At 44.1% G+C, this 16,741-nt stretch overlaps 1 protein-coding gene across 2 annotated transcripts in view; it reads left to right on the top strand.

The window, feature by feature from the left end:
- The window catches only part of CASP2 (caspase 2), a 59,250-nt gene that overhangs the window by 35,534 nt on the left and 6,975 nt on the right, over nucleotides 1–16,741 (top strand). The window contains exon 10 of one of the 2 annotated variants that reach the window (XM_019548502.1): nucleotides 453–1,261. The exons of the other annotated variant lie outside the window; for it this stretch is intronic. Within the exon in view, the coding sequence (XP_019404047.1) occupies nucleotides 453–587 (135 nt within the window). The 3' untranslated portion in view covers nucleotides 588–1,261. Of the gene's footprint in view, nucleotides 1–452; nucleotides 1,262–16,741 lie in introns of those variants that run through there. 2 annotated transcript variants of the gene reach the window in all.

Raw genomic sequence — 16,741 nt, 5'->3', positions numbered from 1 at the left:
ATAATGAAAATTAAATCTGCCATTATGCCATTTCTTTTACAAAGTCCCCCTTCCTAGAGATGTCTTGTGTATTCACAGGAGTATGCGTGCCACTGTTTGGGAACCCCTGCCCTATACCTATCCTCATCTTGCATCTTCCAGTAGCCCAGTGGGCCCTATGGAATAGTTATACCATATTAGTAGAGGATTGGGAATGAATAGAATAGGACCCCCTACAGCTATGGCTTTTGTGTACTATTCTCTACAGAGTTCCTACTAGGCTGTATTGTGATAGTTAGAACTAATTCTTTCTGCTGCCTTAATTATGTGTGTGTATGAGAGAGAGTGCAATCTTTGATTTGTGTGTTGTGGCTTGTATGATTTACATCTCAGGGGCGACACTTTTTTCCTTAGCTCTGTGTTTTTTGTTTGTTTGCTTGTTAAATCTCTCAATAGTTTTTTCTCCCTCTTAGGTGAATAGACTGATTAAGCGCCGAGAAGGTTATGCCCCAGGCACAGAATTTCATCGCTGTAAGGAGATGTCTGAGTACTGTAGCACACTCTGCCGGGATCTTTACCTGTTTCCAGGCTGTCTCCCCAGGAACTAATCTTGCTGTTCTTCAGAGGGTTGTACTGCCAAAGTTGCTTCATAGGGATGGATGGCCTCATGATGTTATTGTTAGTCATGACATGTGCTGTAGGTGCCCAAACAAGAAGTGTCCCTTTATATCTTGGTAGTTAGGGTGTTCTGGAACAGGTTATTCATGTGAATTTTGGAAAAGTTGTGTCTGTTTGTCTGGTTTTTTTACAATACTGTGTATTTTTATACCTTTTTAAAAAAGAAAATGTCCTTTTGCCCAGTTTCTCATACAGCAGAGTCAGAAGCTATAAAGGATATTGAAGGATCCCCAACTCCTTTTTAGTGGGAGAAAAGGTCTCCCGGCTAAATGAAATCACTGTTGTAAATCCATGGTGAAGATCTTGTTTCTATAGTCACCCAGTTTTAACATGCATCTTCTCTGTTAAAAATGTCTCTCTGATAATTTGTGTCAATTTATTTGTCTGTAGCCAGAAAGGAATTATGCACCAAAACTCAGGTTATCAGGAAAATAATTTTTGATGAGGACTTTAAATATGAAGGTGGTAGTCTTTGAAATCTATTTCAGAAGCAGTTTTTTGTTGAGGAGCTCTAGCCTAACTTCTCTTCTTAGTCTGAGATATGAGCTAGTGCAGGGGTGGGCAGAATGCAGCCCCTGGGCCAGATGCGGCCCACCAGGCCTTTGTATCCGGCCCATGGGGCCCTTAAAATTTTTTTTGAAATGTAATATTTATCTGCCCTTGGCTGCCTGTCATGCAGCCCTCAATGGCTTGCCAAAACTCAGTAAGCAGCCCTCTGCCCAAAATAATTGCTTGCCAGTGAGCTAGTGTATGGGGAAAACAGCTTTGCTACATTTGGTTATAACAGGTGATGTATTTCTTGTGGCTTTTTTGACCATTCAGTCACTTGACTAGAACTTCTGAGGAGTCTCTAAATTGTGCCATGCTGATAGATTCCTCAGCATATATTAAAACATGTAATTTTTTTCTTTGTAAACAAAGAGCTGCCCTCATCATCTAAACCAAGCCACTGCCTGGGTTATTTTGTCGGATGGGATTTTCATCTCTTCTAAAATAAAAAGGACATTTCAGAACTAGAGCTATCTTTTCTAAATGAGCTTTGCTCTTTCGTTTGAGGCATCTTGGGTTATTTACTTTAATTGTTAAACTAACTGCCAAGTGTCACCACAGCTGGCCAGTTGGAGAGACAGTGGCCTAAGCCAGTGTTTCCAACCAGTGTGCCATGGCACAAAAGGTGTGCTGAGGAATTTTCCCATGGCAATGAGCTACGATAAGCTACAATAGGTATGAGCATGGGGAATGCCTTAACAGGTGTATCATGGAAAATTGTTACTAATGTAAGTGTGCCTTGGGCTGGAGAGGGTTGGGAAACATTGGCCTAATCTGTCACTGCTTGGAAACTATCTATGCATTCTCTTAAGTACTGTAATTTTTGCTCTTCATTATCTTCTACTTCAGAAGATGTCCTGGGTTACGACAGTGTAGATAAAAGGCCATTCTACACCCTTTGGGTGCCTGTAAACATGTGGAATGCCTGCTCTGATGCACTGTAATTATGGCGTGACAGATCAGACTCGATTAATCAAGCCTGCTGGAACACGCTAATTAACATGCTTCGGCAGCCTTGGTGGCTCATGTATTCAGTGTCCCTGTGCTTCAAAATGGTGGCGGGGCATTTCAATTAATGCTTGTTCAGTGAGCTTTAATTGAAGTGCTCCCACCACTGTTTTGAAGCAGAGGGACACTGAATACGTGAGTCACCAATGCTGCTGAAGCATGCTAATGAGATTTAGTTAAAGTGCCCTGCCACCATTTTGAAGCACGGGATGCTGAATACATGAGACTGCGAGCGCTTTTAATTAGAGCGGCTCCCAAGAGGCATTCTAACTAAAGCGCCTCCCCACAACCACCCTCTACCCTGTCCCCTGGAGCATGTGTAAAGATGCCTGCCATATGCTTCAGGGCAAACCCCAACACAGAAGTGCTGGATTAGGGTCTGTATACCTGAGTCTGTGTCTTCTGCCGTCCACACCAACTTGTTAGATGCCTTTCACCTGAGTTGCTTGTGTTCATATTTGTCCAGGAACTTAAAAAGTTACTCTATATTTATTTTTATTCTTTTAAAGTGTAGGTGGACACACACAGTGTGAAGAGGCAGATATATCTGGAGGCTTTCTTCCTCCTTACTCTGCCTAGTAAGTATGAAATCTGTACTCTTTCATCCCAAAGGGATTCGGCATGCATATGCATCTTATTTACCTTGGAACAGCTGATGGGCAGAACAGCAAGGACCTTGTCTGCCAATTGGTCTCTTATCCTCAAGCCAAAATAGCAAGTAATAGGTTGCTATTCTTCCTCCTTTGATGTAAAAGATTTTTTCTAAGTACTCTCCCAGAAATAATGCAGTATTGTACAGTGTATTTGATATAGTTCTCCTTTCCCCTAAAGGGAGCTTCTTTAGGGCTGCACAAGGTCTGTGTCACTGCCACTTTCATACATATTTTTGTATATTTTTATTTACTGCCTATGGTGCCAAAATAAAGAGATCTTATTTGGTTAATTGTGCTTTGTGTCCCAGCTGGAGAAGCTGCTGCTTTTGTTGCTTACCTCCAAAGTGTGATTTGTGCATAAATAGTATTATGAACATAATTATGAGCACCCTTCTTCATGGTTGTGCCCAGGGGTTGTCTAAAGTGATGCTTCCTTGTTGTTTGGTTACTGTCTACAGTTTCAGAGTACTGAGATCCATGCAGCAAACTCTTCAGCAGACCAATAAGTCTTTTACAAATCTAGTGAGTGCACATAATTTATTAATAAAAGTCTACAGTAGAGGTGTCTAGCAAAGGAACTATAATTTTGATACAGTGTAGACTTCTTTCCACTTGCTTAGTGTGTGGGGGGAGGGGGAGTGTGTATTTTGGGAAACCCGTCTTTCATTAACATATATGTTATCAGTAATTGACTAGGCTTAAAGTAAGATGGGGGTTTTTAAATGATCCCTTTTCTTCCTATCCATGTACTCTTAATTTAATCTCTATGAGGTGGTGGAAACCTGAAGCCTGTGGGCTAAATCTAGCCATGTAGCAGCAAACATCGAAGGCTGGAAGGCAAGGTAAACTCTAACAGAAATTACTGTGCAGGAGAGCCCTGTTAAGTGAGCCCTGAAGAGTTCACAGGTAAATTACGGATATGCCAAGCCAGTTTCCTCTTTGCTAATCTCCATCTTCCTCAAACTCCAACCTTCATTAAATGCAAATCTCCTATATATCTATTTTGAAAACACTAGCATCATAAACCTTTCTGCCATCTGTCCCTCTTTATATTTGCTGTTTTAGCAAGTTCTGTGAAATTAAAGAACTATAGGGGTGAAGTGCAATGGAAGACTTGTTAAAATCAACCAGTGTAGAATGTGACTGGAGTGAAGATGCAGTAGTAATCAAAAGGCAGTATTCTTCTGTAAATGAGAGATACAAGCAACCAAAAGCAGTCAGTATAATTAATAAGTTGCTGTTTGAAAGATCTGATTCCAAAAGCAGTGGAGAATAGGAGTAGAATTTAGTACAGTTTTTGGTGTGGGGGGAGATTATAGATGATGATGATGATTTAATGCTAGCCAGGGGATCTGTATAAATCTTTGGCAGTCCCTCTCCATCGAAGATGACTGTCTGCCATGATTGTCTCATCTGTGCATCCGAGGATGGCTGATGAAGCCTATCGACAGACTACTGCAGCTTGAACATGTGTTTCCATGTGAGGTAGGTGATACTGGATTTTTTTTTTTAATTTGGTCCACAACATGCTGTTTCTGCCACTTCTGCTTTTCCATCTCCTGTTGTGAGGTTTCAGAGTACTGAGATCCATGCAGCAAACTCTTCAGCAGACCAATAAGTCTTTTACAAATCTAGTGAGTGCACATAATTTATTAATAAAAGAGAAATGCAATGAAGAACATGGGCTGACAATGTGAGGTCACGGTTGACAGGGCTAACCGGACCTTATCATGCATCCACAGGTGCATCTCAAGTAGGACCAAGAAGGTGATCCTCCCCCTCTACATGACACTGGTCAGGCCACAGCTGGAGTACTGTGTCCAGTTCTGTGCACCCCACTTCAGGAGGGATGTGGACAACATGGAGAGGGTCCAGAGGAGGGCCACCTGCATGATCCAGGGACAGCAGGGCAGACCCTACAGTGAGAGACTGCGGGACCTGAACCTGTTCAGCCTTCACAAGAGAAGGCTGAGGGGGGACCTGGTGACCATCTATAAACTCACTAGGGGGGGACCAGAAGGGTTTGGGAGAAATTTTGTTTCCCCTAGCGCCCCCTGGCATAACAAGGAATAACGGCCATAAGTTGTTGGAGAGGAGGTTTAGATTAGACATCCGTAAGAACTACTTTACAGTCGGGGCAGCTAGGGTCTGGAACCAACTTCCAAGGAAAATGGTGCTGGCTCCTACCCTGGGGGTCTTTAAGAGGAGGCTTGTTGCCTACCTAGCTGGGATCATTTGAGCCCAGTTTTTTCTACTGCCCCGGCAGGAGGTCGGACTTGAAGATCTACAAGGTCCCTTCCAACGCAACTTCTATGATTCTATGAAGCTGCCACTGCTTCTTGGTGGGGCTGAGCTGATGCTACTGATGTTGCTTCAGAGGAGCAGAACTGCAGCAGAAGGCAAGGTAGGGTGAACAGGTAGTGGAGCAAGCGGGGGAGAGGGGAGGGGCAGGCTGCGGAGAGGAGTGATGGATGAAGAGGGGGAGGCACGGCATGGAGTGGCAAGAGGGCACATAGTGAGGGACAGGGGCAGGCACAGAGATAAGGGGCACTGCTTTCCCTGCCACTGCAGTATGGAGGGGAAGAGGCAAGGAGAGGCCACAAGTTTAAGATGACTATTTACTAATTAGATTCTATTCATAGAAAATTATAGCAAATTTGTAACTTTCCATGTATAGAATCTAATGGGTTGGGGTGGTCACCTTAATTTTGAAGTTGTCTTGGATCTCGGTAAATATGGCATGTCTGCTTGGATAAGTGATAATTATGCAGGTAATGGTTTGAAATGAAATAGTAATAACCTTGAAGGGGTTTTTTTTGTTTTTGTGTTTTTGTTTTGTTTTGTTTTGTTTTTTTGAAGCTATAAATATCAAGATCTGAGAAGAATTGTTTGCAGTCCATGGGGGTACAACCAGGAGTAATAGGGAGTAGATAAGAAAGAAACTGAGCTCAATGCAAGAGCATCTGCATAACAAGTGAAATTCAAATGTAGACTAGTTTCTCATGAAATCTTAAATTTTTCTTGATTCCTGTTTGTCATATGTTCAGATTAAAGTATGATGCAAATCAGCTACAAAGATTTTCCTAATCCATTAGATGTAGAATATCTTTTGGCTGGTCTGTGACTTTTTTTTTTTGTAGCACTATAAATTGCTTGCATGTATAGCATGTTACAGTTTATGGAACCATGAATGCATTACTTTCATTATAAAGGTAATGGCTGCTGGGGCCTATGTGGTACAAAGATGTCCTAGGAGCTTGGCAGATACTGGTGATTGGTGATTAATGAGTTAATGGCATGATAAATATGCAGTGCACACGCAGGCGATTTATGGCGCACAAATGCCAAAAGAGCCACAAAATTATTCCACATATCATTTGGCTTGTCTGTATCCTGCCGTAATATGCATGTGGCATACTCTGGTGGGTGCAGCCGGGCAGCACACACAGTTTTTAAAAGTCCTTGGGCTCTGAGACCTTTTAAAAACTGCATGTCACTGGGCTGCAATGGTTTTTAAGAGTCTAGGTGCTCCTGGACCCCAGGATTGTCAGAGGCTCCTCAGTCTTGGGCTCCCGGGACCTTTAGAAACCATGTGCACATAGGTTTTAAGAGTCTCTGTGCACTGGAACCCCAGGATCTGGGAGCCAGTCTCTGATCCTGGTGTCCCAGTGCCCTTGGACCCTTAAAAAAGGCATATGCAGTCCAGCTGCATACACTTCTCTTTAAGAGTCCTGGGGTGCAGGAGGCAGATTTTGGGGACTCAAGCCTATGGGCCCCTTGCATACAGGCAAGTTGAGAGGGTGCTTCAGGAAGTATAGTGGCAGGGACTGGTCCCTGATGCCATCCTTCCTGCATCCCCCTTTGAATATCTAAGTGGACAGGCAGCCCGGCATCAGAGACTGGTCTCCAGTGTCAGGCTCCCTATCCACCAGTCATGTAACTGGGATCTGACAAACTATATCCCAGATCCCCAAAATCATGCGTCCTGGCATGCATTTATGGCATAGTAGGGTGAACAGTTTTGAGGATCTGGGATAAAATTTGTCAGATCCCAATTGCGTGACTAAATTTAACATCTGCCAGGAGCCATGCTGAATAAATCTTTCCTGGCCTTACAGTATAAGATGAAATAAGCTACTTCCTGTCTATGATTTTAGTTGTGATTCTTCATTTTCATCCCCTCTGATTTTTACCTTTTCCTCTACATACCTTCACTATTAATTCTCTAGTGACTTGCTGTTCATCCATTCCAACCCCTTTAGGGATCAACCTGGTATGAGCAGTCAGAGGGAAATCTTACCACCTTTTAACTGAACTGTCCCAGTGCCAGGGCAGCAGCATGAGGTATTAAAGTAGAGAAGCGGCTGCTGTGTCAGAGTACAGACAGGCAGGGGTCTCTTGTTACACTCTCCGGATCTCTCTTCCCTCCTCCCCTACCCATAACCTTCCCTCTCAGGCTTTTTGTGGATCCTTAGTTGACGTTCTCTGACTTCCTCCTGTGTTCTTCCTTCATTCTGTCATTCTTGAGCAGGGAGGCAGGAGGTAAGGTGCCTTTCTGCAAAACCCTCTTCCCAAATATTGTGCTTTGGATATGACTGGGGATGCCCCTCCAAAAAAGGCATTCCGGTATCAGGAGACTCTGGTGAGTACGACAGCTGTACATTTCCTCTTCTCCTAATTCTCTGTTTCCCTCCTCCCATTAATGCCCCTAGGTCAGGGGTTGTCAACTGGGGGTATGCAAGAAGGTCCTAGGGGGTACACACTGGCAGGCAGGGATGGTGCGCCACCTCTCAGCATCCTGCACTGCCACCACCTGCCTAGCCAGAAAACTCCTGCCCTAGGTACCTAAGAGGACAGCCTCGCAGAAAGCAATCTCAGGTTCCTTTCTCTTTTAGTGTCTAGGTAACACTGCACAGAAGTGACAGGGGGGTCTGTATTTCTGGCTCAAGCTTGATGCCTCCAAACACCAGTTTTCTTTCCAAATAGTAAATTTCTCATTCTGTAAAGCTGCATGAAAAAAAGATAATTCCCTTAGTCCGTTGGAGAAGGAGATGGGTTTACTTCTTTTAGGACAGTTTTTCCTTGCTGCTTGCAAGATGTTAAACACCCTATTTCCCCACAACTCCTATTAAACTTCTCTGGAGGAAGAATTTTTACCCAGGCGGTTGACCCCAGAAATACTTTTCTTTAGGCAGCCTTGGGAGATTAAAAACATTTTTTCACAATAGGGATGAGGGCTAATGGTTCTTAGCGCACATATAATAGGAAAAGACAAGGAAGGGAATGCTTGAGAGTTTGACCAATGTCTGTTGAAGGAGCTATTCTGTACTGCTGTATAGGACACTTCCATTTCTGTTTCCAAAGGTGTAGAGCTACAGATTGCTGTAGAGGTTGGAGCCTCTACAGGGCTAGTGCGTCTGTATTACAAGTATCTTAGCTCTGCACTGTCCTTTGTTGCAGGTCTTTTAGGAGTCTATGCCTTGCACTGGTTCTTGTTGCGGCCACCCTAAAGGGGAAGTATTCTGTTGTACTACATGTTAATGGGGTTATTTAGCTGAAAGTAGGGCACTGGGACACCCTATAAACAAATGCATCCAGAGAGGCATGAGCCTTTTTATGCTATAGCTTACTTCATTAGCTGTTAGTAAAAAGATTACTCCAGGTAGCAGTTCACATTTGAGCTTTCTTAAAAGTGTAAGCAAAATACATTCAGCTAATTCTGTGTTTTGAAAATCAAATGTCACTTTTAAATGACTTAAATATAAGTCTCAGACATTTCTTAGTTTAGTGATAACATTTTTTTTTTTTTTTTTTTTAGGATTCTCTTGTGTTCTCTTCCAAAACTACCATCTGATGTTTTTTAAAAACACTTTTTTTTTCTTTCCCTAGAACATCCATGCTTCTGAAGTAGATCCAGCTATGCATAGTCAGCTTACCTTGTCAGGGCTGTTTCCTGTTTTTGTGGTGCCAGTAGTGACCTGACCTGACCCTTCTGGCTGAGGTTGTTCCAATGCACTGCAATTAATTGAGCCTGCTGGAGCATGGTAATTACCGCACTCCAACAGACTCTAGTGTCAAATGTATCAGCATCCCTTTTTCAGCGTAGGGACAGTGATACATGTGACACTGAGTGCTTTAATTAGCACAGCTCTCAGAGCCATTCTTAATTAGTCCCTCCCCCGCTTCCCCGAAGGACATCTTTAAATATCCAATAAGCCCAATTCCCTCAGCTTCTCCTCAGAGGCCATGTGCACCAACCCCCTAACAATTTTTTTTTTACCCTCCACTGGACTCTTTAGTTTGTCTGCATCTTTACTGTAGTGTGCGACCCAAAACTGGACCCAATACTCCACATGTATCCTTACCAGTGCTAAATAGAGGGAAATAATCACTTCCTTCAATCTGCTGGCACCACTCCTACTAATAATGCAACCAAATATACTGTTGGCCTTCTTTGCAATGGGGACACACTTGGCTCATATTCAGCTTCTTGTCCACTGTAACTCCCAGTTCTATTTCTGCAAAATTGCTGCTTAGCCAGTCAGCCTTCAGCCTGTACTCTGCGTGACATTGTTCCATTCTAAGTGCAGGGCTTATCACTTGTCCTTATTGAACCTCATAAGATTTCCTTTGGTCCACTCCAACTTGTTGAGGTCTGTCTGAATCCTAGCCATACCCTCCAGTATTATCTGCTAGGGCTGTGTGAGGCTTCAGACCATGCTTCAGATCCATAGAAGCTTCAGATGCCAAAGCAACATGTCCGGATTGAAACGCTGGCTTCTTTCCACTTTCAGAAGAGGTTTGGAGCTTCCAAACTGCTTCAGAAAAGCTTTGGAGCTGCTTCAGAGATCTGGCCACAGGGTATAATGGTGCAGCTTCCCCTAAACTCCTGCACTTATCTCCTTGAAACATGGCAGGCTTTGCGACCTGAGCAGGAGCCACTACACCTGCAGTTTTCAGCCCGCTGTGCTGTGCCTTAACACACACAGGGTCATCTGTCATGAGTTTTGCCTGTCAGCAGCTTGAGGTGCAGTTTCCCCCTCCGCCCCCCAAACCCTTGCACCTATCTTCTTGAAAGTTGGCAGGCTTTGTGGCCTTACCAGGGGCTACCATCCCTGCAGTTTTCAGCCCCCTGTCACATACATGTGACATGAGTTTTGCTTTCAGGAATTTGGGGTGCAGTTCCCCCTGAACCCCTGCACCGATCTTGAAACTTGTGAGGCTTCATGCTCTCAGTGGGGGCTTCCACCCCTGCACTTTTCATCCAAATCAGGCACAAAACAACAAAGTTAAAGATATTTGATTGATTTCCCCATTATACCCTATGGCCGGATCTCTGAGGCGACTCTGGAGCCGCTTTGGCTGGGTCGAAGTGGGAAACCAATCTGGAGCTCCAGCTTGGATCACGGCCATCTGAAACGGCTGGATCTGAAGCCGGATCGAATAGCTGTCTACTCGGACAGGCCTATTATCTACTATACTCTCCCTAGCTTAGTGTGATCTGCAAACTTACTGAGAATGCACTCCATCCTATCTTCCCAGTCATAGATGAAGATACTGAACAAAACCAACCCCTGGAGCACTCTGCTTAATACTGGGTGCCAACTACATGTCGAGCCATTGATGAGGATGAAAAAGCAAATGTGTCCTATCTTCATCTTTCCTCTGCCCTAGCTCATTTCTTGTCTCTCCTTGTCTCTGTTTCATTCCTGCTGACAGCTGCTGCTGTTTTCCTGTTCTCCCTTATTTTCTCCCTCTTTCCCCAATGGCTCCTCATCTCGCTTGTTCATTTTTCAAATGTTATAAGTATTCTTCAGCGTAGCTTTAATGTGCAAGGTTGTGTCCATGATGTAGCAGTCAAAGTGGGTCTTCTTTCTAGAAGAAACTAAATGACATGATTTTTTTATGAGAGAGAGTTCCACTTCTTGCCTCTCTGTACTGCTGCCACTGCCTCCCCTTCTCCAAAATAAGAGTGATTCATCCTTTTGTCTTGAAAAGAAACTTGGGAAGAGTAGATCTGTTGCCTTTGGGGTGCATTTTTTTAAAACATCACTGGTGAATGGTAAAATCACCTGGAAGGCTTCTCTCTGTGTAAAACAGGGTAGAGTGGGTACAGGGGTGTAGGTTGTAGCCGTGGTTATTTGGGTGAATCTGATCTCTTTTCCAACTTAAATAGCTGGAAAAAAGCATTTAGCAAGCTTTCAGGTTTAAAAACCCTTTGTCAGGCTGAGGAAGTCTCTACAGTTGGTGTGTGCTCTTCCTGGATGAAATAAATAGTAAAGAAGCCAGAGGCTGGTATGCATGCAAGAGAAGCAGTCAGTGAAGATGTAAATTGAGGAGTCAGTGGGTGAGACAGGCTGGGGGGCGGGGTGGAATAGAAAAGAGGGATGAATGTAGCAGTTAAATAGTGGAGAAGTACCTGGGGAGTCAGATGTCAGGCAGGCTACGTGTCATAAATCCAATGTCTATATTGAGTCCAGGATTTTTTGTATCCAGGAGGTTGATGAAGTGAAGTTTGTAGGCTTGTTTCTGAGAAGTGTTCTGTAAGTTTCTTTTGAGGATTAGAACTGAGAGATTGGAGAGAGAGTGGTTTTCTTATGAGAAATGTGCCCCCACTGGTAACTGGGTATTCCTGTCTTTGATAGATTTCCGGTGTGCATTCATTCTGGCGCGCAGTTGTTGTTTGGTCTCTCCTATGTGTTTTCCATCAGGGCATGGGTAAGCACTCATCAGCCACCTATGCAAGGAATAATTTAAATGGAAAGAATGTTTGAGCCAAGTAGCCTTTTCTTGTCCTGTAATCCCTTTTTTCCCTTAAAGGCAGAGATGCTGCTTAATTTGCATAATAAGGTCAATTTGCTCCATCTTTTTCCCCACATCTTATTCTGCTACCTCTTTTGAGCTTTCTTCCTTTCCCATGTTCTCACCATCTTCTGTTGTTTTCTTCCCTCAAACTCTTTCTCTGTCCTCTCACTTTCCCCCACTGCCTCTGTCATTAGCTGACTCCTTGGTTTCTGTCCCTCTTTCTGTTGTTCCTGCACTCAGCATATGAGGCCAGGTATTGGGTTTCACATCTGTGTTTCTCTTTTGCACCCCTGCTCCTCCCATGTCACTGCCATAAGATTCTGTTCTAAAAATATCCCGCATGCCTCTTCCCTTGAGCTCTGTCCCAAAGCTGTGCAGGGGACTGGACAGGAAGCTACCTAATCTGTTCTCTCTTCCTCCTCCTGTCCTTCCCTCCCAGGCTCTGTGAAGCCCATACAGTGTAACAGAGCTAAGGAGAAATCCTCAGCTCAAGTGAGGCTGTGGGGCAAGAGCCCATTTGCAGGGGATTCCACTATTGATTCCAGGGTTGGAGAAAATATAAGAGCCATGTTGGTGTAGGGCCAAGGTCTTATACAGATTAACAATGTGTCAGGTGTGGTCTGTTGCAATACCAGCAGAAAGAAGGGGACCTTTTAGTGCCTCCGCTGTAAAAATTGAAAGGGTCTCTGCTCTTTGGATTAAGGAGGCATAAATGAATTCCTTAAATCCAAGACCTCATATTTTGGCTTTAAAAGGGTATTTCTTGTTCCTTGTTGGTTCTCCTTCTCTGTACTGTCAGTACTCACTGACTTGGGGAGAACGTCGCTTGCTAAAACAAAGGGAAATTCCCCTTTTTCTTAGTGCCCATGCTACCAGCACTAAAAACATCTTCATGGACGTTTTCTCATTGGAGTACAAGAGACAAAACCACTTGCCATGGTGGAAAATAAGGCAATCTAATTCTGAAACTGCTCCTTCCTGATGTACTGTGTTTCCTAAATGGGGAAACTAATGCCTGCTGGCACTGGGGACATGTTCTCATTACTTGCACTCTGTCTTGGGACTTCCTTCTCTCTTGGTTCTTATTCCTAACTCCCTAAGCAGTGAGAGCTCTACTTCTCAGGCTGTAGGACTGTGTCATAGGACAACACTGAAAGAAGGTTGTTTTGCCGTTTCCAAGTCCTGTTGGCAGCAGAACGTTTTTGCCTGTAAGGGCCCATAGAAAAGGGCAGGGGAGGTATGAAGAAGGGGCCTAGCATGAGAAGTCAGTGGCAGCCAGTTTTCTCCCCTCCCAAAATGGATCTGCTTTTGTTTAATTTTAAACTAAGCCAGGAAATGTCTGACACTGGAGGACTCAGATTTGGAAGCAGGTCAAAAGGTGGCATGGGGTATCAAGTTCTGGTCCCAGGCAATGTCAGGCCACAGGGGAAACCAGGTAGGGTTGTTTGTGGTTGCTAGGAGTGTGGCTGCCAATAACTGGGACAACTGAATTGCATAAGGGCCCTTCCTCCCCTCTGCTGTAATACAAGAACAGAGCAATGCTCTTGCCACAAGAGCTTGGATCAGCCCCTTTTGCTCCTCCTGAAAAGATTTTGCAGAGACAGGGAAGGGAGACTTATTACAGACCTGTTCTCACGTGTTACCCCAGTCCCACTTTGGTACCTGTGGCCTTCTGAAGATCCTATAATAATGCTCAGTTTAACTTACTTGGACAGGGGTAGGCATCCAGATCATGCCAATGGAGCGTTCGACTCGGGCCTGTGGAGCCATGGCTTCAACAGAAGGGGACTTTGCTTGTGCCGTGCTGCAGTCAGGGGCCAAGTTCTGATGCTGGTCTGCCTCAGGCCTGAGCTGAGCAATTACAGCCAGCTACTGGAAAAGATTGCCAACCCCTGTGCTATCTTCTTTCATGTCTATGAATGAGCATGGGAAAGGGCTCATGTTTGCTTTCTTTCACAAGAGATGAAATCTGGGAGGTGCTCTAACCCCCCCTCCTCTCCCCCCATAAAGATTTTTATGAGAAGACACCCCTGGTGGAAGGAACCCATTAATGTAATTTCTTTTCCTCTGATAGAGCCCCTGGAAGCCTATTGCTCAACAGCAGAAAAGAATTGCATATGCATTGTTTGTCTGCAGTAGTCTTATCCTTGTATTCTCCCCCATGGGATTATTTGTCTGTCTGGATGTCCTGACTCCTAGTTGTTGCCTTCTTCCTGGCTCCTAGTTGTTCAGAAATACGCTGTCACTTGTAGCATGTTTCAACAGTCTCCCCATTTACCTGCCCTGATGAGATTAAGATTAAACAGGGAGAAAGTTGCCATGTTCCCAGTTGGTAGTAGTCTCCCACCTATATTCATCAGCTCTTCTCTCCTTGTTATGCAGGTTCATCCCACACTAAAATATTCCAGGCTCCAATGTATTTTTTTCTTCAGGATTACTCGGTGTCCTCCTCTTCCTCTTTTCTCCCTCTTGGAAGAAGTCTAGTAACCTAGGAATATCATTGTCTTCTAACATATCTCCACTTGCTGTCAGTGACCTGAAAGGAGCTATTATGTCTCACTACTCAATGGCCTGGTTTGAATTGGACAACCCCAACTTGAAATAAAGGTGCCTTAGAATTGCTAAGAAATCCAAGTCATGCTTTTGTCCTTTTAATTCCCACCCCCATCCCTCTGAAACAATGTGTCCACTTCACCACTGATTCTAGTCTAATCTGGTGCCAGGCAATACTTTACCAAGGCATCACACATTTGCTTTGTGCTATTCTGTCCCAAACTGGAGTCTTAGGATGCCACTGTGCATATGCCTATGGTCTTTGCTTCAGCAGAACTTACGGAAACGAACCTTAAGATGCATGGGGCAATGAGTATGGGACTTCCTGGCACCATGTTGAGGAGGTATAGTTGTCCCGTTTGAGGCTTCCATAAGTTTGGTATCTTTAGTTATAGGGAAATATAAAAGACACTAGAACCTAGGAAGTGAACATTCATCAGGAGGAATAGGATATATTAAAGCTGGAACGAAAGGCTGGAGGCTTGATTAATCACATACACCAGTGGGGAATGAATGTAAAATACTATCAAATCAGATCCCTCCACTCACAACAATGACAGTGGTTACACCCAGTTCTATCAGAAATGATTGCAAAAAAGTACAGGGCATGAGAATCAGGTTCTTGATGTGGTGGTAGGACTGAGAAATCCTTGGAGGGAAGTAAGGAAGAATCTTCGTATATGCAGAATACCATGTCTGTTGGCATTTCCTTACCAAAGCCCCCTAAGAAGAGTATATTTGAGTGTTGACATGCAAAAAATTTACTCTGAGGTAAAGAGAGGTAGTTAGTCATGCTAGTCTGTAAATGAGGGCAGAGATGTGCTGTGTCAGCTACTCCACAGTAACCATTTGCATGCTCTTACCTGCAGGTAAATTAAAGCTTTCTTTCAGTAGAGTAGCCATCAGTGAAAGAGACATAACATTCCATAATGAGTTTTTATTTGCTACAGGGGAATACAATTAACACAGAGAAGGTGAAGCATGATCAACTCATATCCTTCTTTGCCTCACAGTTCACATGCATAAGTTCTCTGAGTATCAGTGGCTGAAAGATGGTTCGGTTTTATGATCGTGAGCCTCATAGTTGGTCATTAGTGGCACTGGCCCTTTAAGCATCTCTTTGTGAAGTGGATTTGATGTGCTGAATTGCAGGTAATTTAAGAAAAGGTGTCTCCCAGCTACTTGAACCCTTTCATTTCTTTAGTGAATGATGTTAGCTACATGGAGTATGAGTTTGCCTCTTGTGCCTTACTCTTCTGAGACTTTATAACTGTAGTTCTCAGTGTTTTTAAACTCAAAGCCCACCTTGGAAAATGCCAGCTCTTTGCTTTCACTCATTTTTTGACTAAGTAAAAATAATGGGGAAATTCTTCTGTTGCAAAGAACTCGGACCACAACAGGCCTCGGTGCTTATGACACTATGGATTCCTGTTTTAATTTTCTGGGTTTATCTTGAATTGTGTACGTGTTTGCGCACCCAACTTTGCTAATATTGTGCGGTACTCTGAGGCACAAAAGGGTCTCACGACACCCTAGTTGAGAATAACGGACTTCCACAGTCTTTCACTGTTCTGTTGGGTATGGATAATCCCTGGTTTAAAATGAAAGGATGTACATTGGTATTGAATAGTGGAATTGTTAATTTGTCCTGCTGTGTCCTCTCACAGGAGATGATGCCGTCAGGAACTTGCCCTCCATGATTTCTACTGTCATGCCCTGTTGTGTTAGGGTGTGGACTCGCATAACAGTTGAATGATTCCAAAATGTCAGTGATTGGGGACTGGTTCACAATTATGTGAAGTGCTGTGGCTCTGACACCAAAGGGTGGGAATGAGCCCCCAGCCCGTTTTTTAACTAGGAATCATACCATTAGAGTTCTGGGAGAAGGAGGAAAACCTTGAGATTCCAGCAAAAACAACTATCTTTTTCATTGAATGCTGTTAAGGCCCTGGTCTTGTAAACTGACCCCCATCACATAAGTATACCCAGGCACCCTTGTTGAGTACAACAGATTTTAAGGTGTTTGAGTGAACCCCTCCTATGCAGAGACGGACTCACAGAACACAAGGACAGGGAATTGGAAGGGACTTCTTGGGCTGTCAAGTCCAGCCCTCAAAGGTGCTCTATTGTTAGAGGCCAGGATGGCAGGTGGGCTATATTGCCTCAGTTGGCCCTGGTTATACAAGTGGCCCTAGCTTCCAGTGGCCTACCTCCAGTTCACCCCAGCCTGCATGGGCGTGGCTGCATGCTTTTAATCAGTAGGCCTGTGCAAAGCAGCTAGTATTTTCTTCAGATTTGGATTTGGATGATTCAGGGGACAGCAATTCGATTTGGTAATTCAAATCACTGTCCTGAATTGATTTGGTCGAATCTGATTCAAACAGGCCCCACCCAGCCCCAACCTCCTGGCTCTTAAAAAAATGAAACAAAAAAACCCCCCAAAAGCTCAGCACTTGCAGGATGCTGCCAGGCGGGGCAGAGGGGAGTGATCCTCATTGTCCCATACTGCGGCCCCA

The sequence above is a fragment of the Crocodylus porosus genome, unplaced genomic scaffold, assembly GCF_001723895.1.
Source record: "Crocodylus porosus isolate Cpor-Errol unplaced genomic scaffold, CroPor_comp1, whole genome shotgun sequence".
Classification (NCBI taxonomy): Eukaryota; Metazoa; Chordata; order Crocodylia; family Crocodylidae; genus Crocodylus; species Crocodylus porosus.
The sequence above is the reverse complement of the archived record's forward strand: the minus strand, read 5'-3'. Positions and strand labels throughout refer to the sequence as shown.